Genomic DNA, 25536 nt, shown 5'->3' on the forward strand with positions numbered 1-25536 from the left:
TTTTTTTTTTTAATGTTGTAGACAAAAAACCGATTCGTTCGTAAAGTCAACCTTTTTGATGATTTTTGGAATATTTCCGTTGAATAATGTCCAAAATGTGGACCCATGGTTTTGTGGACTTGTGGTTTATTATTTTATTTAACGCTAACTAACATGCGAGATGTTTCATCATAATAAGATAATGGACAAGAAAATCTGCTTACAGGGTATCCCTTAGCCAAGAGACTACTGGACTAGACAATTCCGACTTGCAATACAAACATGAGTTATCCTATAGACCTGGCCAAACGCCGACTATAATGAAGCAAAATAACATGGACATATATATACACATAGTAAATATTTAAATTAAGCTATCATTAACCAAAACTCACGATGATAAAAGTTGCTAAAAGTTAAAAGTAACAGAAAATTAACAAAAATAAAAGTAATTTACAAATCAAGAAAGAAAAAAAAGCAATACAAAGATTTAGAAGAGATTTTCTGTATTTAATTTTATTGATTGTCGTAATTAAATAGTTGTGACAATATTTCGAATCGGTCATTGGCCGCATTTTGTGTTGTGGCCTGTTGCCTGGTTGCTTCGACTACCTGCTCCGATATGAGCCAAGGGCCAATTGCCAAGGTTTTGGGCTCAGTTTGCTTTCAATTTGCGGTCAGTCATGTTCTTTGAGGCCGTGCGCAAGTCGAGCTGGCGACGCAGACACAAGGTGAAGCTAATTGGCCAGCTTAATAATTTATAAACAATGTGCTATTATAATACATACACTCGCGTCTCTCATTGTCCAGCGGATAATCATTAGGAACGTATTATTTTAGCAGATTGTTATCAGCGAAACCTACTTTTCAGTTCAGTCTCTAAACATTAATTAGAGCAACTACATGACACTGCACTAGACTCACCTGCAGCACTGCACCATTGCACCTCTGCTCCATTGTCAGCTTAATGGTCAAAGGACATGCCAGTGCACTCCAATACGCCATTCAATTAACCAGTTGCACGCACACACCCTGCACACACACTCACACACACACGCATATACACACAAAGCACCCTCGAGGACCGGCAATGGCATGTAATTTGGCAAATGACTTTGCCCTCTGATATTTGATTAGACGTACAAAATATAATAACACTGTCAGCCCAATAAAAACAATGGTCAAATGCAATAACAATTATATCTCTTTATATTGCTAATATAAATTAAATAATATCATTGGCTTTATTTTCTACAAAAAATTAGAACATGCAATATGATTTCAGCGAATTGAATTCCCAGAAAAGCACTTCGATAAGATCCAAAAGTAATATTAAAAAAGTACTGTGCTATCATTTCGCTGAATTCTGCAAAATTTGTTGTACCAGTTTTTTATTCAAGTCAAACATAATTGTGAACCAGCATTTGATAATCTCATCTAATCATGTCGGGATATACGATTGTGATAAAATCAATTTGGGAAATAGTAAATAGCTGCGTCCAGCCGAACAGTGAATGCCCCATAGACATAGACCCCATATAACATTTACTTAAACGCAAATCTAAAAGAACTTCGGTGTTAAAGTTAAATTAAACCAAATTTGTTGGCTACATATTTTATATAGAACTTAGCATATATATATAGAAATTAGCGTTTATGAAGCACTTAACATAGGATCCGTTTATAATGGGATAGTTTAGCTTTAAGGCAAAACAGAATTTTTTTTATATTTCGATTCATTAATGCATAGTTTCGCCCTATTTGGAACAAATTCTTTTTAATAAATAGGTTTATTTAAAAAAATCAGCCTAAAACTTGCTATTCTGACGTATCGATTTTTTAGCATTAAATATAACATAAACTTGCCAAAAATTAAAATATTATAAAAGAGGAAGTATTTGATGAGATTGGTTGAAATTTATTTTAGCTTTATTATATATATAAACCTAATCTTTTAGCTCTTTATAAATTCCCACACATTGCCTTCCCGACAAATGATAGCCTATGCGAGAGCCTAAAACTTATGCAGCCTTTTTGATATCGCGTTTTGACTGCATATGTGATTGCATACTCTTAGGTGTTGTTTTTTATACCCTGTTATTTTTTGTATTTTTTGCTTGTTTCGGTTATCTGCAACAATTTATCAGCTGAGGGAGGTGTTGTATTCATTTGTGTTTCTCTTGCTTCAGCCTTGTCACATGTTTGTCCCGGGCAAACATTTGCCAGAGCAGGGCACAATATTAACTACCTGACGAGGCGAAGCCCGCAACTTAAATTGAAATAAAATGTTTTCCAGTACAGGTATCCACAGCAAGAGCGAGTGAGAGCGAGTGAGTGTGTTAGGAGGCAGGCAGGGTGTGAGCAGGAGAGCGCATGCAATTGGCCAAATGTATGAATCAGTCAGACTGGGCCACTGTCTATTGCGGCCCACTGTCTGCTCCACATGACTATAAATGTTTGTAAGTAAGTAACTAGTTTTGAGCCCCACAGTCCACATTTCATTCATTCCACTCGCTCAACCGCTCGCTCTTTTCTCTATCAGACTCTCTCGCTCTCTCACCTTTTGTCTCGCTCTGCTCGCTACGGGCGCTTAGCTGCTTATTCATTGCCGCCGCTTTATTTTTTTATTTATTTTTTTGTCTCGCATTCAGTTTGCATTTCAAAGCCGCTAAAGTAACAAGTATCTTGGAGCTATCCATTCGCTTGAAGAAAAACTTGCTGGTAAAAAAGGCAAATTTTTGTAAACACTCGCTGAAAATAAGTGAAAACAGCTATAGAAAAGCTTGCTGCTGCAATGGATGTAAGTTGCTTTTCATTTTATTTGTGAATTTTTCCCTCTTCCGTTTATTTTTATTTCTTCCTATTTTGTGAGTGGGCTGCATTTGTGTGGCTAAGCCCAGCCGCACGACCTTCACCTTGGGCTTCAATTAAACAAATTGCACTGCAAGTGCTCTCACAGAAATGAAAACAATTTTGTTGAAAGCAGCAGCAAGAGTTAAATCCGACGAACAGCACCAGATCAGCTGAGGCTGTTCGATGATTCATGCGAGAGTGCGTCAAGTTTTTCGCCCTTATTCCAAACCACACTGCCCACTTCCCAGTCTCTGCACCCCACTCACGAGAAACCGCACTTTTCTCCTGTTGATCTTTGTAAAATAATTTTATTTATACATTCACTTTAATTATGAAAACGCGTTGGATTTCCGATTAGTCATTTACTTTTTGGGCTGAAAATAACGTTGAAATATTATGTGGGCTTCACGAGTCAGTTTTATTTATGATTTGGTGCAAAAAATATAAAAAGTAAACTCTTGATGGGGCTGTTAATTACCCAACCTTAGCAACACCTAACCAAGGTAACTTTTAAGCCATTAAGTGTTACACAAAAAAACTATATGCAAACTGATACGAGACATTAAAAGCTGGTAAACTGGAAGATATCGTTTTATAAAATATATTTGCAATATTTGTTTCAAATTATATATAGTCTTTTTTTATATATGTAAATTATATGTGTAAGCGAACCGTAATAGCTACGTTTGTTAAATTATCAAACCATATTAACATAAGTAATAATCGAGTCCGGTCGCCTGTTTTAAAGTTCTCAATTCAAGCAGAATAAATCAAAGGCGGCTCAATTTTTGTTGCACAGTGCTATTGAAAATATGTGAATGGTTTAAATATTGATTGGTCTACTTTGCTTACAGCCCTCAAATGGAGACCTGTACACGCTGGAAGCCAATTTAGCTAACAAATCGCTGAGGGAACTGACAGATGGCGCCGACAAGGATCCCATTACCAAGTTGCGTTTGCTGTGCTTCAGCCGCGGCGCAACAGGCATTTTGGGCCTGGGCAGGTGAGTTTTTATTGAGAAGTTTGGAGAACTATACAACCCCCTGCTTAATGTTCAATTATTTAATTAGGGCATTTCGCGCCATGGACGATGATGGCAGCAAGGCCCTGAACGAGGAGGAGTTTATCACGGGCATTCGGGACATTGGCCTGGATGTGACAGATGATGAGATCAGGCAGATGTTTAATACGTAAGTTCCAGCCAATCAGCTGAAATAGGCTGCCAAACTTATGTCTTCATTTAAAATTAGCTTCGATGAGGATGGCAGCGGTTCCATAAACATGACGGAGTTTTTGCTTAAGTTGCGAGTAAGTTTTTCCCCTATCAAATCAAAAGAAATAAATCAATCGTGCAAGTCGAAAAGTTAAAGGCAAAAACTTTGTTGACAGCCGCCGATGTCGCAGTGTCGCATATCCATAGTCGATCAGGCATTCGATAAAATGGACAAGGACGATGATGGTGTTATAACCATAGCCGATCTGAAGAATGTCTATTCGGTAAAAGAGCATCCCAAGTACCAAAGCGGCGAGATGAGCGAGGATGAAATTTTAACCCAATTCTTGCACAACTTCGAGGGTGGACGTGGCAATCTGGATGGCAAGGCGGGTGCACACAAATATCTATTCTCTTTTAATTTTTAACCTAAAACCACTTACAGATTACACGCGAGGAGTTTATCAACTATTATGCCACAATCAGCGCGTCGATTGACAACGATATGTACTTTGACCTGATGATGAGACGCGCCTATGCCATGTAAAGGAGTCCTCCGAGCACGGGCTCAATATATAATTCTCTGTCTCGAGTATCTAACTATTAAAACAAACTAGTCTTTAGTCCTGTTCATATCTAATTTATGCACACACCACGCATGTTTCATACCAATAAAAAAAGTGTTTTTCCTTGCAGCTCACAGTTGATACCCGGCAGAGTCAAAACTCTTTGTTAGATATGTAAAGTAACAAGTGAAAAGTTTTGTCTAAACATTTGTTGCTAGTTCTACAAGCATTTAAGCACGGGCTGTGTCTGGGACTGGATCTAGGCTGGGTCTCAGTCTGGGTCTGGGTCGGAGCCATAATCAAGCGGCTGCTGCCGGAGCCAAATCCAAGACGGCAATCATTGCAACAAGCATGGAAGACTCTGAAAATTGTTGGTGAATTGTCAGCAGTTTTGTTTGTGTGTGGTATGGTGGAGTATGGTGCGGTGTGGTGTGTGTGCTTGCTGGTGTGCCTGGCATTTATCACACAGTTGTCACAGCAGGCGCTGAGTATGGTTTGAGCAGTCTAGCGATGGCAGCCTAAATGTATGCCTTAAATTATGCAGACACCAGCTGAGATTGTCGTGTATGTGTGCGCATCTGTGTGTGCGTGGTTGTGTGTGAGTGCGCGTGTGTGTGTATGTACGTGGTGCTAGCAACTTGTGCACTGATTGCAAGCAACTCATACGAAATTTTAATTGCCAATGTTGAAATTACGCAGCCACTAAAGAAGACCATCCCAGCCCAACGCGCATAGCCACCTCCTCTGGCCAACCATAAAAACTCTCGTCTGAGACAAACTGAGATACTTGGCTAACAAGCTCGCTGCAATCGTCTTCACTGTAAATCAGAAAGTTACAAGTTTATTGCCAGATTTCATTAAATTTTATTTACAGCCTGCAACATTTGCATACAGTGCCACATTTGGGGCTTCTTCCTTTGCTTGTTCAACTACTTTTTTATTTAACTTTTACTTTAACTGCAAGTTAAAATTTATCAGCTTGTTTGCCATGTGAATTATGCTGCTTATGTTTGGGCAATGTTACAAGAAATTGCCAAAAAACAAAAAGAAAATGTAAGAACTGCCATTTATTCGGCTTGATGTTGTTATTGTTGCTGTTGAAGCTGTCCACATAAAACCAATTTCAATTAATTGCCTTCCACATGAGGCTCGTCGCTTGCGTCGAGTTGTTTTATGCACTTAAAACTCTTGAAAATGCCTTTTATTGGCTTTCAGCTTTCACACTTGGCTGAATGAAGTGCCTGCCAAAATTTGTGTATTTGCCAAGGCAAAAACATTTCCTCTGTCACACACACACACACACACAAGCACATACACAACACACACAACTACTGTGCATTGTTGCATTGAAATATTTGTGTAATTTATGTATTGGAAGAAAATTTTATATTTGCACGAACTGTCATTATCTAAGCTAAGCCTTTTAAATTTGATTGGAATTTGACTTTCACAAAAAATGGCAAAAATAAAATGAAACATAACTCTTTTTATTAGGTCAACAAATTGCTGTTTGACGATTTGATTTTTCTTAAATCTCTTTGTCTCTTTTAGTAGTGAGCATAACCCATTTCTATGTGCTGGCAAGGTCTAGACAGATTATATATCAAGTGCATATTGTATATAAATCATGGCAGCAAAGTATAATTTTCGGTGTAGTTCTGCTAGTTTACATCTTGAAATATATATATACATTTTATATAAAATTTCAGATGGTTTTACAGATCGAACTTGGTTATATTATAGGATTTATTAATTCAAGGCTTAAGCCTGCTTCCCCAATAGGAGTTTATGGTTTGAAGCCTGTATAAGGCTTATAATTTGTATAAGGTTTTATAATTTGTATATGGTTTTATAATCTTATTATGAAATGTGTCACACATATGAGGAGAAATCTCTGATTCCACAAACAATATACAATCTAGAAAAGCATCAATATGAATACAAAATCTATCACTATATCGTTTAGGTGCTATATAAGAGATGGGGATAATAGTAGCATCATATACGGCAAAATATTCTGTCTGCAAAAACATTTTTATTAAACTCAGCAATGTCGAGCTTCACTAATTATACCCTGAACCCATTAAAAATGGGTATAAGGGTATATTGTATTTGTGCAAAATCCAAATGTATGTAACAGGCAGAAGCAAGCACCTCCCACCCCATAAAGTATATATATTGCGTTTCCAAGCAATCGATCAAAATCGATGTCGATATGTTTTTTGGGAAATTTTGGTGAATAACACGAGCTAGAGTCACCAAACTTGACATATAGCTTCTAAAATAGAAAATAGAATGTATATATATATATTTGATGTTGGAGGAAGAGGGTTCAGGGTATCCCCTAGCCGGAGCTCCAGACGAGAACCTCTCCCTAGTTAAATTATTAACTGTGCTTCTTCTCCGGTCCCACTGTGCGGATAATCACCTTGACAACATGCTCGAAAACCTATAGCTTTTAGTTTTGTAAAAGAACATTATCCGGCGAGCAACAATTTGTTTCACGCTTTATATTAGGTACTATAATTAATACCTGTCACGCCTCAAGGCCTCCTTCACGCCGATTCTTTTACAAATGTATTAAGCGAAGAATGCATCTTTGGCGAGAACATTTGCTGTAGGCTCTGTTGGCTGAACTATTTTAATGTTCGCTAAATCAGGATATACATCAGACGTTTCGATGGCAATAATATACAAATTGGCTGCTAATTAATTGTGCATTAAAATATCCATAAATGGAATATAAATTTCATTCATAAATTAAATGCAAAGTGCAGCTGCAGTTGTAGTTGCAGTTGCAGTGACAGTTGTTGTCCCTTCCAGCTGCCCATTGAATGTCAGGGGTTGTTTGAAATATTTAAAGAGAATGTTGTCGAACATATTGGGGACACACTGTGCTGGCTAATGCATTATTTAAATCTAGTTAACACTTGCTATTTGTTATTGATTGAAAAAGGGAAAAAGGTAAAGGATGCCGCAGTAGTGGAAGCTCGAACAGAAATGGAAGAACAGCACATAAAAATAATAATAATAAAAGGCGGCCACACTCGACTGACTCGGCTTGGCCACAGGGTACATCATTGAAGCAGTATTGAATAAATTCCATTGCAAGTGGCGGGCCCCAAAAAGGACGCCCGGCTTGCCGAGTAGGCATTGAGTCTGACGAGAGGCTGTAAAATATTTCAGTCACGTTTTAAATGTAAAAATCTCAATCACGTGATCGAAATGCGCTCATTCAAAATATGCACAAGCGAGAGGCACACAATACGACAGAGATGGTGCTAGAGAAAGAGTGAGAGACAGCGAGAGAGCGAGCTAGAGAGAGAGAGAGAAAGGGGGGGGAGAGAGAAACTGAATGATGAACACAAGTGCTGAGCTCTTGGCTCAACCTGGTTCTGGGCATTTGGCCAGCTGTAAATCGAAATGAAGCCCAAATATAAAATGCGGCTGTGGCTCTTAACAGGTACTTGCTGAATCGATGATTCAATGTCGCCAGCAGGGCGGAGTCGCCTCATCTAATGATGCTGTTATTGTTGTTGCTGCTGTTCTGCTTGTGGCCAGCTGCTCGCAGCCCGTTCACTCAAATTGCATAAAATATGCAAAAAGCTCAACAAACTGCGCGCATCGTTGATTGAAATATCGAAATCAAGAGCAATTTACAGCAGCATCGAGTGCACCTGCAATGTATACCAGACACACACACTTAAACACACACACACAGAAACACACACTCATATACGCAACTGCACCAGAACGCGCTACAATTTCCGTTTCCTCTGCGCACAGCTCGAATAATTTGCACACCTCTGTTTGATTGAAATGTGCGTCAGGTTCTTCGTTTGATTTTCATTTTTTATTCTTTTATTTCACGCTATAATATGTTAATACGAGTGCATGTTAAATTCGGTTGCCGTCCACCTGATTGCCGGCCCGAGTTTAATTGTCAGTTATTAATCTGCAGCTTAATTGTGGGTGGCTTCGTTTGAGCCCGTTGTCATCTGGGCCTCGTTTTAAACTCTTTACAATTACCCATAACATATGCGCTTTTGGCAAAGTAATTTGTATTTAATAGCAAGCCGGGGAGCACAGTCTAACTAGCCCACTAACAAACGCGAATATGGTGTGCAAACACATTTTCCATTTAAAATCTGATTATAATCTGAGTAATTTATAGAAACTTTGAACTACATATGAAAAATGCTTCGAAGTTTTCTTTGAAACGTTTGTGATGAATAGTTGTAAGTTAATGAGGATTTATTTAAAAAAAAAATAAATTAATGTAAAATAAAAAAAATTTGTAAATAATTTTGTTGAAAATATTTATTTCTGTTTAGCTCAAGAATACAATAATAAATATACACCAAAGCGTGAGTGTTGCTTGTGCATTATATGGAAGTCGGACTGTAGTAAAAAAATATATATAGAATTGATTTAAAAATTGTTCATTTTAGCTGCCACGCCCAGAGGCAGTTGAGCCCTCTCATTAATTTGGGCATAAATGTTGTGGCATTGCGTATACGCAGCGTTGGCAGCCAAAATAAAAATTGTCAATGCATTAAAACACGATTTTGGGTGTTGGTCAACTAAGCAACGAATGTTAAATGTTAAATGTTAATTTCCCCACAGCAATGACTGCAACAACAACAAACACAACAACAACAACTTGCCGTGACGCTGCAATTTTTAGTTGCATTTATTTGCGCTTCTGTCGGGCTGGCTAAAATGAACATGCAAATGGCCATTTTGTTATGGGCATTATATTATTGTGCCCCGAAAAATGTGCTATTGAATGTATTAGTTGTGTGTGTCTGACAGTCTGTCTGCCTGCGTGTGTGTGTGTGTGTCTGTGCGATTGGCAATCAAGTCCCGTTGCGGTTTTGCGCGCCATTCATATGCAAAAACATATATTTTTAGCCAGCAACTGCGACCGGCAACAAAAAATCAATTTGTAAATGTTTTTAGTGCCATTTTGCAACTTTGACATTTCACACGGTTCGCCGCTGTTCTAGTTGTTGTTGTTGTTGTTGTTATTGTTGATGTTGTCTTTCTATTTTTTTATTTGATTCCATGTTGCATTGGTCTACAGACAACTGCCAACTGACCCCATTGGCAGCGATGTCCGTTTGTAATTAGCGCTGGCCCACCCCTTCTGTCACTTGCTACTGTTGCTGCTGCTGCCACTGGTGCCTCAGCCACTGCTACTGCAGCTATTCGGGGAGTTTTTGACCTCAATTGCTTTGTCACCATTTCAATTTGCAATTTCAGCCATTAACTAGTTACTCGCCAATGCAATTAAACTTGCACTTTTGCAGCCAGATCCTCGCTGAATGGGGCAAGGTGAGAGCAACGCCATGTTGCAAGAAGCGCGACTGAAACTTGGCCGGTCCGCAGCTTGCAACTCGCTCGATTTGCTCGTCTGTCCCCAGTCAGCAGCAGCAGCAGCTCTCATTGGGCTGCCCCGCCCCTCGTCAGACCTTTAGCTGTTTCTGTCATGTTTTCAGCGGTCTGTGCAACCGCAAAGTGTTTCTGTTGTTGTTGTGGCGTTGAGTGAAAGTGTGCAGCACTCAACACACTGACACCACCGACACACTCAGTTGCAAGTGTGTCCATTGGAATAATTTGAAAATGAAAATAAAAAATAAAAAAATTGACTAAAAATTGTATCTTCTCATTGAGTTAATTGCAAATTGGATGAAATTGTAATTTTGCACTTCATTTCATTCAATTCACGGCTGTTTGACAATTTAGTTTTTCATTAAGGTGGCCCCAGCGACAGACGAGTTGCTGCCACCACTCAACTCGTGGTAAAGATAACCTGATTGTCGCTCCTTGTGGCATGCAACGCGCGGCTGAAGTATTGGCGGTCTCAAATTTAATATGCCGCGTATACCTTCTATATGTGTCATTGGCACGGGCCTTACAATTAAATAATGTTATATTTATATATATTGAGTCTGAGCAATCAAGGCACTGGATAATTAAATAGGAACATGTGTGCGAAAACTATACCAGAACGTATTTTTGCACTATATATTGTGTATTTTATATTTAAACTAAAATATAAATAAAGAAAATTAAAAAGAGAAAATTATTATAAAAACCTTTAAAAATGCTTGACTTAGCGAATAACATTCTAGGAACTTGTGTCAACTTCTTTTTAAATTATTAATTAACTTTTATTTTTAAGAAGAGAAATATGGGAAGAGTGAGAGTATAATAAAAATGTTTCAGAAGGGTTCAGTTGCTTACTGCCGAACGTTCTACTAGTTTAAAAATATTGAAAAAAATGTATATGCAAAGGTTAGAATTTCAAATTTAATATGTTCATATTTAAGGTCCGAGTTTCTTTATATTTTATGTGAATCTTCAGTTTTTCATAGATTAACTTTCTAAATTATGTTTGCTTTCAGAAGGTAACGTGGTTTGTTGGACAGTTGGTTTATCAAACTCCAATATAGCTTCTAATACTAATTTATTTTTGAAAGTCGTGCGACTCACGAGCGTCAGAGCTCTTAGCTGCCAAATACATCACATATACAAGCAAACCATAAATTTATTGTTTTACTTACCAGTGAGTGTCACAATACACTAATTAATAATAAACATGAAAACACAATATAATGGATATATATGGGAATGTTTAGGCCAGGTCCTCAAATAAGTTAGCTAATAATAGCCTTGGATTTGGATTGAAGAGGTCCTTATACTCTCCCTTTTAAACCCGATTTCTTGTTTGTTTATTTTATTCAAGTTATTCTGCCCCATGGCCAACTCATTCACTGGGCACAGAATTTTGTACAACATATTTTTGAAATACTTTCAATAAAACCTTTAGCGAAATTTAGCACTTTTTTCTCGTAAATTTATGAGTAGCTTTTATGTTGAAGTTGCTTGTGTCCTGTCGGGCATCAATAATTGACATGTTGCAACCGCGAAAACTTTGGTGCATGTGAATTGCAAATGTTGCGCATACGCCGCGTTGTAATGCACTTGGTTTATGGCGTATGCACAAACAGGAGTCATGAAGCAAACTTAAAGTTATGAATTCTTAAAATATGTGATTTATTTGTAGCGAAACTTTCACACACACACGCACGCACGTTTGAAGCTGCAACATTTTTTGCTGGTTTTTAGCTGCTGCACCTTTTTTTATGGTGAAAAGTTTGCGTTGTCACGTGACTGGCGTTGAAAATAGGAATATTTATATAAAAAAAAGTAAAGAGAGAAGAGAAGAAAAAGTAAATAAGTAGCTGAGCCTGTGAACAGGTAGCTGCAATGTCTTCACACAGACACGTGTGTCGAAATGCGCCGGAAATGCCATTTACAACAGACTTACTTCCGCTCAAAAGAAGCGCTGTGCATGGAAAGCAGCGTAAAGGAGAGAGAGAGAAAGAGAGAGCAAGTACTGTAGCATATGCACAAGCGCTAGCTTTTGTTTTAATATTCATATTTTAGCATCAGAAATTATTCGTTGAAATTAAGTTGCTTTATGCACGCACAGCAACGGTGTGGGTCGGGTAGTGCGGGTGGAGGTGCAGCAGGCGGTTTCCTGGAAGAGCAGAGGCGAGCAAAGAAGTGAGCTTAAAAGCGACTACGACGAAAATGCTTTGAATTTAAAATCTGCAATTTTCTGTTGATTGCCGCAGCCAAACCAGGAATATGGCTAGAGAAAAGAGGGCTGGTGGAGGGGTGGCTAGCAAACGTGCAGTTATAGTGTAACAAACAACAACAAGTATAGTGTTAGCCTGCGTGTCGGTTGGCGGTTGGTAGCATCAGCATCAGCATCAGCAGCAGTAGCATCAGCATCATCACAAGTTTTGCGTAAAATTCCAGTCATGTGTCCCTAACAAATCCCTGCATTATTCATGAAATGATAAGATGACTTTGTGCTGGCTTCGTTGCCGTCAACGCCGCTGCTGCTGCTGTTTTATTTTTTTTTCAGTATCTTTTGCAACTGCACGTTATATTTTCACAGCCAGCTGCAGCTGCAGTCGGGGCCGTATTTAACTGGCAACTATCGTTGCCTTAACAACCCGCACTGAAAACAAGCGTAAAACTTGCATAAACTAAATTAAATGCGATTTTGCTGACGAAATGTTCACTGCTTAAAATGCTGTCAAGTTGTTGTCAAAAGTTGCCTAGCCATAAATATGGTAATAGCCATAAACAGGTAACTGCACACTATAAACTAATTGACAATTAGCTTATTGCCAACAAAAACCTTATCAGTGCAAATAGGATCCTTTACAGCGCCGGCTGCTGTTCATTTAATTCTGATGCTGCCTAACAGTGCTAGCAGCTGTTAATGTTAACAGCAGCAGTAGGCGCTAACAGTCAGCCACAAAACTACAAATGAGTGTCTGTTGCTCTCTTGGCGCTCTGTTAAGAGCTCTTTTCTGTTAACCTCTTGCTGTAATGGGCCGACGCGTGGACGAGCGTGCCGGATGCTGAGCGTCGCAGCAGCCGCAGCATTACAATTACACGAGTAGGACACTAGCGTCGCTGCTGCTGCATTAACGACAGCTACGAGTACGACGATGTCGACGACGACGATGCCAACTTCGACGACGCCAACTCCGACGACGCCAACGATGAGGCCGACGAGAAGACATGATTCTCGCGCTGCTGCTGCTGCTGCAGCTTCAGTCAGTTCGTAAACTCGAAGCCGTGCGGAGATGCTTTAGAGAGCGCTGCGTCCAGCCTAAATAAAAAACGTTCAAACTGGCAACAAAAAAAAAAAAACAAACCAAAGAAAATTAATACAAAATTATGATAAATGTACTATAAAAGTTGCAATTATATTTAACACATAATATTGTGAAAGTGACACTTTAATTAAATGCAAATATAAACTGAAAAAAACATTTAGCTATAATGAAGTTAAATAGAGGCTAAGCAAATATGCAGGACAAACTGACTAATTGAGCGCGGCACTTCCGTTTCCGTCGAGCTTCCTAAAAGCGTAAGAGCGTGTGCATTACAGTTAGATTGCCTTGCGGCAGCGGGGGCGTGGCAGACACTCTCAAATATTAAGCACATGAATTCGCTTGAATTCGACATTTAAATTATTTAAGTTGACAAACGCACACACACGCACACAGACACACCACGCCCAGCTAGCGCCCTTGTTTCCTGTTTTGTTGTCCTCGTTGTTGTGCTTTCACTCGTTTTCCACTTCCCAACTGCCCCGATGCCCTTTGTGCCTTTCCCTTTTCATACAGATGCCACTTACTTATTTTTGCTGCTGCTCGTGTTTTTCTTTATTTGTATTTTTATTTTCCAAATGTTTGTTATTTATTTATAAAACGACAAACACAGCCAAACGGCGAGCACATCCTTTGAACTTTTCTGCATGAGTTTGCAATTGTGTTGATGTCATATACATATATCCATGTTATATATATAAATATATATATGCATATAGATATATATATTGGTTTAGTAGTGTGTGTTTTTATTTCTCTATAGCTACAGCTACAGACTCGCCTTTGACGCTGCATTCAATTAATTTCATTTTCCATTCAACTCGCCCTCTCTGTCTCTCCCTCGCTTCAGATTCCCACTCCGTCCCCCTGCACCTCTGCCAGACACTCCATTATCATTTAACTTGGCTTGAAGCTACTCTGCATTTCCATTTGGCCTTTGTGCCATCGATTGCTATTGAAATATTAAACAATTCACTCGACGGGCAGATACAAAATAATAATAAATAACTAACGCTGACTATGTCACTACGACTTCTATATATATATATAAATATATTTTCTGTGCAGTGTGGCCAAGCATAAAGCATAAAATAACAACAAGAACAACAATCGACTGCCGCCCGCAACGCCATATCAATTAATTTTATTCAAACAATTTTCCGAGCAAATACAAAAAATGGATTACGCCTGGCTGCTGTTTCTCTTCAGCTGCACTTTAATTGGTAAGTGAATGATGGCTGTTTATTGAATTTAACTCTTTTTTTCTCTGTTCTGCTTGCAACTTTCGCATATTGTAATAAGGGCGTCGTGCTAGTTAGCGAGCTGCTTAAAACATTTTCTGGGCACGCGGCGTATGCGTGATGCGCATTTGCTGCGTTTGATTGTTTTCATCTCCGCTTGCAATCAGATTATATTAATTTTGTTTTTGTTTACTTTTCTCTTTTTACTTTATTTTTTGTTTTGCCTTCAGCTGAACCGCAAATCAATATTGACAAAGTTTTTGCCTTGGGCTCTGCGACTGCTACTGCTACTGCTGGCCATCAGACTTCGTGGCTGGCTGCTCTTTTAATGACTTTTGCCATAATTTCAACTGCTGCGAGTGCAGTTGCACTGCAGTTGCATTTGCCGTTCATTCCTTTTCCTTTGCTTTTTGATGCTGCTGACGCTGCCTTTTGGCACTTGGTAATTTGTGCAGCCGCAACTTTTGCTTTACGGCAGCAGCAGCAGCAGTAGTTCCGCCTGCTACTGCACAGCTTGAGTGCAGTTTAAAGTTAAATTGTATTTCGGAAATGTTCGCAATTAGGCAGCCTGCCAAAGGCATCTCCTCCATCGCCTTCTGGCACATAAATTGCCAATAGCAATGGGGCAATTAATTTGCAGCGCATTAAATGAGCTGCCATTTGCCCCAGTGGCAAACCGACACTGCAATTTTCAGACATTCGCGCTGCCAGTTAACTAAAAACAAACAAAACAGTTTGTCAACGGCTAAAGGCGAACGCTGAAGCTTCAATAAATTTTTTAAATTTCAAATTTTTTTTAGCTTTCGAAAAGATGACGTATTCTGGACAGTTATTTTTTTGCAATGGATCAGCTACGTTTGTTATGTTATGTAAATTATAAAGAAACGATTTGTTTTGCAGTTGCATTTTACTAAAAATAATACATTTTCTGCACTGACAATTTAAATAAATGCAAATATTACCATACGCCGTGTGCTGCATACGAATTGGGAAAAGTTAAGTCAAATAAATGCTGAACGCTTATTATTTATTTTATTTATACCTTTACTTTATTAATATTTTTACTAAAATTATAATTAGTATATAACATTTGTTTGTTTTTTTTTTTAATAGTTATTATATTTGAGTTTTGATTCTATTCAATTTCATGCCTTTTCACAATTCAAATAGAAACCCCATATTTAAAGCTTTCAGTGCGCTCTTAACTAAACTCTAAACTCTAAAAGTGAACATAGAATTATGATCTACGGTGTCTTAAATCTTAAGAAGAAAGCTAAAGCGACAACATTTTGGCAGAGCATAAGACAACTTTGGTCCTTGCAAAATGCAGCTGACATATTTCACTTGCAACCGCGCTCGAAACACATTGGTAACCATTCATTCAAGCATTTAACAAGGGATGCACATTGCCAGGGACCTTATACATGGTTTCCCACACACACTCATACAATCTCACGCACACATATGTTGAATTCACACGTTTTTTTTAATATTTTACACCTATTTTACAAATGCGCGTTACGGACTGTTTTAACTTGGCTAATGGAATTAAATATTTTCCATTCAACTTAAATCTCCATTCAGTTCTCTCTCCATCTCTCACTTTATCCCACTCTCCCTCATAAAACATACAATATAGTTGATATATGCATAGCTGCATTATCTTTTGATTTTATTATATGGTAGACTATGCAAATACTATTATTTTTGGTTGCATACAAATCGGGAATCTTAACAGTAGACCCGCCTGAATGGGTGCCCATACAAATAACCACAAATAGATATATATATATACTTATATATACATATATATATATCTACAATATATATATATGCATATATTTATATTTGCATAAATGTCTCGAGCATCTTTAAATGAATTTATTACCAAACTTTTGCCGGCGCGTCCTTTGCCAAATTCATATGTAAATTTATCTAGCCACACACAGAAATCGCTTGCCTCTCTGCTGGTTGGATGTGTCTATGTGTGTGTGTGTGTGTGGGTGTGTGTGTGTAAAGGTAGTAAATGTGTTTGCCAGCATCAAATAAAAAGTATGGCTTAATTAGCAGCGTATTTGCATATGGTATATTAACATGTGAAGCAGCTGAAAGCACAAGTTTTTGTCTTTTGCTAACATTTTAAATCTACATAAATAATTGGCAGCTTGATAAGCATCGCAAATATTAGAAATGGATGGTAAAATTTATATAAATACATCTAAGTATATTATCTAGTAAAAAGGCTGGCAGGCAGCTTCGAACAGTCAGAAAATACTTAGTTTATTTTTTCTATCAATTGGATATCTTTGTAATTTACTCTGGTCCGCTTGGGCCACATGACATATATGTGTTACCAACACACACACAGACACACGCACACGGACACACACACATAAGTCGAGCTGCTTGACAGTTTTTGGTTCGCATTTCTTATCAATTTTTGCTGCCGTACAGCAACCAGATGTTGCATATGTTTCCGCTTCGCTTATCGCTGGCTGCCCAAGCCCAGCCGCCACATGCCACAAACCGAGACCTATACATATTCTTGTTGCAATGTGGCGCAGTTTGTTGTGCCCAATTTGCATATGCATTGCATGAAATTTTCAAATTTATTCGATGCAACTAGCTAACCGGCCTCCCTTGGTGGCAGCTGCACCTGGTTGGTGGCAACAAAAAATTATGTGCAGCCCATTGCAATGCAGAGACAAAACTTAAATATTGCTTTGTGGTTGCAGCGCCTGTCCAAATGTCAATACTTAAAATCGGTTCATGGGTCATGGCTCATGGTTACCTACTCGTTGGTTTCAATAATGAACCTTTCCTTCTATCTCAAATGTTTTTAAGAGTTAGCCAAAATATTTTTCGAAAAAAAAAAAAAAATTATATGGTTTTCGATTTTGCTTATAAATAAATTTATTGAAATCTTGGACCCAACCCAACTTGGTTTGAAATCTTTTCAATATAAATTACAGTCTGAAAGTAAATTAAAATTGATTTTGCTCGATTACTCATTATTAATCATAGATTTGCAAGTTAAGGCTCAATAAACGAGTTTTTTAGAATGATTGAAATTACATTTTGCACTTTATTCAAATTCGACAGACATGCAGAAGATTTCAGCGCTTTTCGTTACGGATATCAGCGTGCCGGAGATAGTGGACTTTCGGGACAATGTGACGCTGTCCTGCAGCTACGATATGAGCGGCCACACCTTGAACTCGGTGAAGTGGTACAAGGACCGCCTTGAGTTCTTCAGGTAAACAAGTCGATTATTGTTTCCATGGTGTCAGCTTGGAGCTTATATAATTTCCTTAGATATACGCCGCTGATGCGTCCGGTTTACTTAACATTTCCCGTGGCCGGCATTCAAGTGCTCGATGGCAAGTACTTTTGCAACGAGTCCACGTGCCGCGTGGATCTTAGCCTGCTGGGCGCCAAGTCTACGGGCAGCTTCAAGTGCGAGGTGAGCGGAGATGCGCCGCACTTTAAGCTGGCCGCCAAGGAGGACAACATGACAGTCGCAGGTGGGGCCGAAGCACAAACCGTAAACCACTTAACCCATTTGTGGCTAATTTGTCTATCATTTGTTGCATCTACGCAGCCTTGCCGCAAAGTGACCCCCTCATCGAGGGCTTCAACTCAATGTATCGCATGGAGGAGTTTCTCAGTGCCACCTGCTCCTCGGACTACTCCAGTGTGCCCACAAAGCTCACTTGGTATATCAATGGAGAGCAGGTAAGCACATACCCCCCCCCCCCCCCCCCCCCCCACACACACACACACACACACAATCACACAATCACACTCGCACACACATACCCACAGCGAGTATTAACAACCCACTCGAATCGTCCTCAATCACAACTTTTTGCAGCCAATGCTGGGGGAGTTGCAGCCAAGCATCGATACGAGCATACCCGCCCACGACTATATACTGCGCCGACAGCGACTCCAGGTGCACTTTTATCTGCAGGGACACCGCTTCTATCTGGTCAGCAAGATACTCGAGCTTAAGTGCGTTGCGGAAATCGAAAACTATCCGGAGCTGCGCCGCGAGACCACGCTCAGTGCATCCGTCACGGAATTTGATAATTTGAACAATCAAATGCTGAGGCACGCAATCACAAGTGAGTAAATAAAGTAAATAATATTAAGTAAATACATATTAAGCCCAAATTGTGTTACGCATCTCTTTAAATTCTATAAAAATTAATTAAAACTAAGCATGAGTTGCAAAGGAGTCTTCTATGAGGCTTTAAATTAAAATGAAATTTCCACAATCCAGTGGATTTATCAATAAAATTGTGAATAGAGTAGTACGCAGTCGGCTACATTTAAGAGCTTACAAAAAAGAAAGCCTTTACAGAACGACATTGGAAATAAATACAAGCGTGTCTGAATATGTAGTACAATAATATATATCTATTAAAACTAAATGAAAGTTTATTTTTATATCCATCTGATTGGTCCTATATATTACTGCAATTAATCATATCTTTTCTGTGTTAATTGATCTTGTATGTACTTAGTTTATTACTTATAACTCCGTTCCCATTTCTCTGCACCTATTTACCTCTATTTCATAGATTCATCCGCTGCAGACACCAGGAGCTGCCTCTGGCAAAGGACTTTCTTAGTTTCGAGTCTTTGTGCGTTAATTCTGGCCACAAAATATTCACAACGCGATTCATGAGCATTCACATCGGTTACGAAATTGCTTCAGTCTTGGTCTCAGGCGACGGAAACTTTGGCAACTATATCAACAAATTAGTTAGGTAGTTAGTAGAGATGTCTAATAAGGATGACCAGCCGAAATGGACTCAAGGTAATGGGCAAATCATATGGCAAGAGCAGGCTATGTGGGCAAACTTCTGTTTGTTTGTGTCACTTGTACATAATAAGGGCGGGTCAGTTGTAGGAGGCGTGCAAAGTCAGCATACTAAACACCCTATATATATATTAAAAACAAATATATTAAGTGTGTTTTAGAGACAAAAGCAGAACAGGAAATGAAGTCATTTAATGCATTAAGGTTGAAGCGCAACTCAAATGAATTCAATTCAATTTATAAAATTGTTTAAAAAATCTAATTTCATTTAAACATTAATTATATATTTTCTATTTGAATAATAGCTATATTTTACTTAAGGCTTCCATTACAAATAATCCATATCCCCAAATATATATTACTGCCTAACATAAGTTTATATAAAATGCAAGCGCTATGTTCTATTTTTAATGGGTTATTGTTGTTGTTATTTAAGCAAAATGTTGTTTTTTCTTAATCCTGGCACTTATGCATATTGGCGATTTGGGATCCCCTCGCCGTAAAGCCAAATGAATTCAATGTCTGTATTCGAAATCAATTACAAATTACAAATAAACCTACAACATAATAATATATAAAATAAAAAAACTGCACTCAACGGAAACAACTGAATTACTAAGGTGTTCAATTTGCTTGATAAGGTCACAAAGTTGAGCAAACACGAATTTTTAATGTACATGTAAACATTTTTCAAATCTAATTATAATCAACATACACCAACACACATTTTTATGCACATAAAACACTTTTCGCAAAAAAAGGTCAAATGCAAATTTAAAAAAATATTTATAATAAAGAATTAAGAGAATGCAAAACCCCGAATAAAAATTTTCTGTGGATTATGCAAATGTTGTAAAAATTATTATGAACATAGCGATATGTATAGGCTAGTTAACATAAAGCTGTAAATACAATTTTAAAACGTTAAAAAAAAAAAAAAAAACAAAAACAAAAAACCAAGGCGAACGGACATAAAATAATAATCATGCTGCCATAGCCCATAAAAAATAGAGACGATAAAAGGACTTAAAGTTTGTGCATGGAATGTACACACTTTAATAATGCTCGAATCAAAGTATATACATGCAAAAACTCACACAGAAATAAGCGAAACTAACTTCAAAAAAAATGTTCATATTAATAAGCTACTAGAAATAGAACTATAAGCCAACCAGCATTAATGTACAAGAATAGTTCACGTGAAACCAAAAAAAAAACTTGTACTAACTGCCAAACTAAAGCGAAAAAAGTGAACAGCATCGAAATTATTTCAGATCAGATCAAATAGGTTTAACAAAGCATTTACCCGATGGAAGCTAAAAAAAAAACTAAATTTAATTTAATTAAATTAAAGACATAAAGAAATGCTTAAATAAAAAAGAACATTGTAACTAGATATATTAAATTGGAGAGTCAAACAAAATACAAAGTCGGGCACTTGTTAATCACTTTTTGTTATCCAGCAAGCAATTAAAATAAAGCCGAGTGCAAACATAAAGCGAATAAAAAATTATATACAATATGAGTATTACTGGCAATGTGTATAAATTGATTCGCCTATTCATTCGCACATCTTTTGGTTGTGAACTTGTTTTATTTTTATTCAAATACAAAATAATAACAAACAAAAAAATAAATAACAAAATAAAAACAAGAAAACTAAATAAAAAAAAAAATACATTTGTTTATTGTTGTCATTTTTTTATCGAATATTTTCAGTCAGTGATGAAGCCAAACAATTTTGTTAAGGTTTTTTTCCTTTTATTTGTTGCACACAATTTAAATAAATATTTTATTTAATTTATGTGGTAGCAAAAAAAAGGAATGACTGCTGCGTAAGAGTATATTGCGCTAATCTGTGACATTACTGACAGATTGACGAACTTTAATTGCTGCGGTATACAATGCGCTTTTTAATTAGAATTCATGAACTATGCGTGACTAGTCCGGAACCGTGACCTGCCTAACTGGCATAATTGGTTCTTTTATTTAAAACACGATTGAAACTGTGCATTAGAGTTTTATAAATTAAGGGTAAGTAATTAATAAAAAGACTTAAAAGTGAAAACATCTTTTATTGGATAATAATCCAAATTTTTTTCTATAGAACACTCATTGCAATTTTTTCATTGAAGTGTCTAAAAGCTGTTATAATCAATAATAAATTTATAAGAAAATTCGTATGAAAATAAAAATAAAATAAATATTTTCTTTTAACTAAGTAATTTTTTCTTTCTTTGGAAAATAAACAAATTGCTTAAAAAAAAAATTTTGATACAATTTAACATAACAGGTCTTAGTTTGAGCTCTTATCAGTTCATTAAAATAAAATTCAAATTTTCGACTAGAAAACTTATGATAGTAAAGGAAAATCAACGATAACTGACTAACACACACGTATAGTTGGTACTTGCTTTCGACTTATTATTGTTGAAATAAATATATTATTAAAAAAATAATACTAATTATTTTTGTAGTATAAGTGCATGTAAGCTAAAAACTGTCTTAGTTTTTATATAGTTGTAACTACTTTTGGTCACACACTAGCCGGAGATTCAAACCCGGAATCTCATTGTTCTGCTGGCATCCTGGCATTGAGTCTATTGTACATTCATTCTGTCATTGAGTCGTAGCTTATTGTTCAGTCCTAACACTTGTAAAGCTGCACGCCTTGCCCCTTTATTAAGAAATCTCAATTAATATTTTAAATTATCTAGAAAAAAAAAAATTTTTTTAGTTGTTAAGTCCTTCAGACGTCCGAACAGTTCTCAAGAATGTGCTCTGGTCCCTGGATGCTAACATTGATGTGGATTTTCTGTTCATATCTTAGCCACCTAAATAATGTAAGCTTGTCTAGCTTCATCAGTTGCTTCAAAGAATGCTTCACTTAGACAACTCGTCCATTGATGTGTCTGTTCTTTGTAATACCATATGACAGAAATTGTTTTAAAAAAAATCGGCCAAATACTTAAATGAATGCCACCTTCTTGTTGCTGCAAGACTCGTAAGAATTCAATGGCAATTTAAATCCCCCTTTTGCAATTTACCACAGAAAGTCAAGTACTCGGCTAAACTGTGTGCATTTGCACACCTGCTCATATGCTGCTGTTGCTCAGGAGACTTCGGCGAACTCGTTGGTTGGCCATGATGATGAAATGTACTTGGCTAATTTAAAATAATAGCTTGTTTAAGTACGTAAATTTGCACAATTAATTATGCTAATAAGGCCGGGGCACCAGCGAGACCGAAGACCAGGCCAAAAAGGCAATGGGCAAAAGCTTAAACAATAAAAAGGGTTAAATAATTAATTTCAATGCCGTTGCAATTAGTTTCCACTACATTTTTCATGAGTTCTGTCCAGCTCGCTTACAAGCCAAGGCAGGATACACCAATCTATACAAAAAACAAAAAAAAAAAAAAACCGAAAGAGGAGCCCAAAAAAGGCGCAGCCCTAAACAAAAAATAAAGAAAGTCTATTGAAGAAAAAATGAAAGCGAACAAAGGCCACTTCTGATGGCCACTTAATGAGCCTGAGCCTTGACGCCTAATCAAATTAGCTGGACTTTTGATCAAATATGCGAACATGAAGGAACCTTTGTAAATTACGCATCATTTCGCTGAAGTGTTGTCATATGGTGTGCGCGTAATTTATGTGATTTTAATTAGCAGTATGTCGTCCTGCCACTCCCCCACCGAACACCGCCCACTCGTGAAGCATAGCTGTCACATTCATGTTGTTCTGCAAGTAATTGAAATTAATTTTGCATTATTATAATTTATTTTACTTTCTTCTTTTTGATTTGGTGTGTGTGTGTGTGTGTGTGTGTATGTGTGCTTTCCTGCAATTTGTCATGGAATTTTAAACATTTTCAATTAAGTACCGCCCGGATGGTGCACATCAGCTTGAGTTGCGCCGCAGTTGAGAGTCGCCTCTAAGTTGCTAAAAAAAATGCGCCCAAAATAAAGTGAAGTGAATTTTTCGCGCTTTGGCATTTGTCAAAGTTTTGCCAGAGATGCTCCTCAAGTGTCCTTTCGGCAAAGTTCTGGAGCTGCTTCTGCTGCTGCTGCAGCCATTTTCGCCTGTTTGCGTTTCATTAAAATCCATTAAAATGCTGCAAATCAAATTAAAAGTTTCTACTTTTTTCTCAATTCTGTCTGCCAAGCAGTTGGCATCATTGTCAGTGTAGCCTTCATCAACTGCTTTGCTGTGACTTTGTTCCTGGCCCTGGCCAAAGACCGGGTTTCAGTTTGGTTTTCATTTCTGGTTTAGTTCTGGGTCTTGGTCTTTGTGTTGAGCCTTGGACTCGGCTTGATTTGCATGCGCAACATTTTCAAATGACAATTACAAATCTTTTGCTCACACTTTTTCCCCTTATATTCCCCTTGCCAGAAATTACTTTTTAATTTCTTTGCTAATTTGTGGAATTTTTCGTGTTTTCTGATTCAAATAAACTTCTAGTAAATGCACTGCAGATGGAGCTTCATTAATTGCGGCCTGTCGTCAACTACCGCCCTGCATAAAGCTCTGATTTGTTGATGACCCATTGACCCATTGACAGCCATGCGCCTACGTGCCCTACAATGACTCATTTGTATGTGGCATACGCAACGGCCTCGGTGGCAGACATGTCACGAATCTTAAACAGCAAATCGTTGGTAACTCTCTTGAGCCTTGATGTGGGGCCAGTTTGGTATGCAAACAGTTACAGCCCCCCCTTCGACAGATGGAGCGTAGTCTTTTACCTGTGTCCGTGTGGCAGCAAAGATTTCAATTTCAAGTGCCTGCCTGCTTAACACTTATGTTTCCCAGCAATTCTTAATATATTTTTTGAGTTGTACTCTCTGCGATTGCATTTGTTAAAGAGTATTTGAAGCTAAACACGTTTATCATTGCTAAAACCAAACATGATTTGTTATCTAAACTGTAGTTACGTTTACATTTTCTTATGTTTTGCTAAAAAAAAATGCAATGGAAATTTTTAAAAATGTAGAATCAAATTTAATTTTATTGTAAAATCGAAAGTAACTGTTGGCCGTCACATAAATATTTACATCTGAATCGATTCTGAATAACCAATTTTTCTAGAGTAAAAGAATTTGTTTTATGAAAACAAAAAATTAATTTCGATAAAAGTTTTACATCTTGAGGTAATCTTAATTTAAACATTTTTCGAGTTTTACCTATTAACCTATTAAGATGCAGGTCCACTTTTGGTTATAGAGCCATTCTTCTTAAGCAATATAGGCACTGAGTTCTATATTTAGGAATCGAGCTCCTATAAAGATCAAAGAAATAAAATATATGTGTTTTTAAGACCCCAAAACTAAATCAAGTCGGAACTGCTCCTGTCGCTACATACCTCAAGCCCATTCGAAACAAAAATATCCCCTGCAAGTCACTTATAATCGTTATAGGGTATAAAACAACGAAAAATGGCATGTAAAGCAGTTTGTGCAGAATCAATTGAAAAGAATTACCTAAAACCCACAGACGAAAGCGAAATGAGCGACTGACAAAGGCGCTAACAAACACATGTACAAAAATGTTTTTGGCAACACAAAGCTCACAGGGACGACTTGCCACATTTGAAATGTTCGACTTGGGGGCATGGAGCAGGGGCTTGGCAGAAGCAAAGGGAGAGTGGCGGACGGTGGCAAAAGGAGGCGCAGACAGCAAACGTAAACTCTTCAATAATTGAACGTGAAGTCATGAGGAAGCGATAAAATCAAATTGTTTCCTTAATGTGTGAAATTGATACAGGAAACAATTTTCCACATTGTTATGAGGCGCACATGGTCTCAACATTGGCATCGGCATTGGCATCGACATCGATATAGGGTGCAGACCTCTCATATCTAGGCTCTCGACACCGCCATTTGCTACAAGTATTTCGATTACAAACGTAATCCGGAATATTTGGGAATCGCGTGCGCGCTTCCAATTTCGAGTCATTTCGCCAGAGGCCAGCAACGAAGGCGGTGCCTAGAGTGGGGGCGGGGCAAAATCATTTAGCGCCTGCTAACAGACTTCCAGTTAGGTTCAATATTATATTTCAAGCCCCGGCGATACGATACAAGCGCCTAACCGAGCCTTGGCCCCAAATGCGGCGCAGGGTCAATCAGCGCATGCAAATATGCTTTTCAATTGGTT

The 25536-nt window shown here is 37.7% G+C and overlaps 2 protein-coding genes across 2 annotated transcripts; both read left to right on the top strand.

The window, feature by feature from the left end:
• Positions 1–2618: 2618 nt before the first annotated feature.
• On the top strand, positions 2619–4750 carry LOC6632601 (calcyphosin-like protein). The gene is made up of 6 exons (XM_002056177.4): positions 2619–2779; positions 3687–3835; positions 3903–4022; positions 4083–4140; positions 4222–4434; positions 4491–4750. The coding sequence occupies exons 1-6, from the start codon at positions 2774–2776 to the stop codon at positions 4590–4592; spliced, it is 648 nt and encodes a 215-aa protein (XP_002056213.1). The 5' UTR covers positions 2619–2773; the 3' UTR covers positions 4593–4750.
• An 8507-nt stretch (positions 4751–13257) lies between these two features.
• On the top strand, positions 13258–21017 carry beat-Va (beaten path Va). The gene is made up of 7 exons (XM_002056178.4): positions 13258–13573; positions 14385–14539; positions 17660–17813; positions 17873–18081; positions 18159–18292; positions 18432–18684; positions 19144–21017. The coding sequence occupies exons 2-7, from the start codon at positions 14494–14496 to the stop codon at positions 19248–19250; spliced, it is 903 nt and encodes a 300-aa protein (XP_002056214.1). The 5' UTR covers positions 13258–13573; positions 14385–14493; the 3' UTR covers positions 19251–21017.
• Positions 21018–25536: the final 4519 nt, after the last annotated feature.

This window comes from Drosophila virilis, chromosome 2, assembly GCF_030788295.1.
Source record: "Drosophila virilis strain 15010-1051.87 chromosome 2, Dvir_AGI_RSII-ME, whole genome shotgun sequence".
NCBI lineage: Eukaryota > Metazoa > Arthropoda > Insecta > Diptera > Drosophilidae > Drosophila > Drosophila virilis.

What these genes read in the sequence shown, in the direction of transcription:
- LOC6632601 (XM_002056177.4), top strand. An exon ending in ATCAGGCAGATGTTTAATAC is followed by an intron (nt 4,023 to 4,082) that starts GTAAGTTCCAGC and finishes ATTTAAAATTAG; the next exon opens with CTTCGATGAGGATGGCAGCG. An exon ending in GTGGCAATCTGGATGGCAAG is followed by an intron (nt 4,435 to 4,490) that starts GCGGGTGCACAC and finishes AACCACTTACAG; the next exon opens with ATTACACGCGAGGAGTTTAT.
- beat-Va (XM_002056178.4), top strand. Translation starts at nt 14,494, where the DNA reads ATGGATTACGCCTGGCTGCTGTTTCTCTTCAGCTGCACTTTAATTG. An exon ending in CTTCAGCTGCACTTTAATTG is followed by an intron (nt 14,540 to 17,659) that starts GTAAGTGAATGA and finishes CAAATTCGACAG; the next exon opens with ACATGCAGAAGATTTCAGCG. An exon ending in GGTATATCAATGGAGAGCAG is followed by an intron (nt 18,293 to 18,431) that starts GTAAGCACATAC and finishes AACTTTTTGCAG; the next exon opens with CCAATGCTGGGGGAGTTGCA.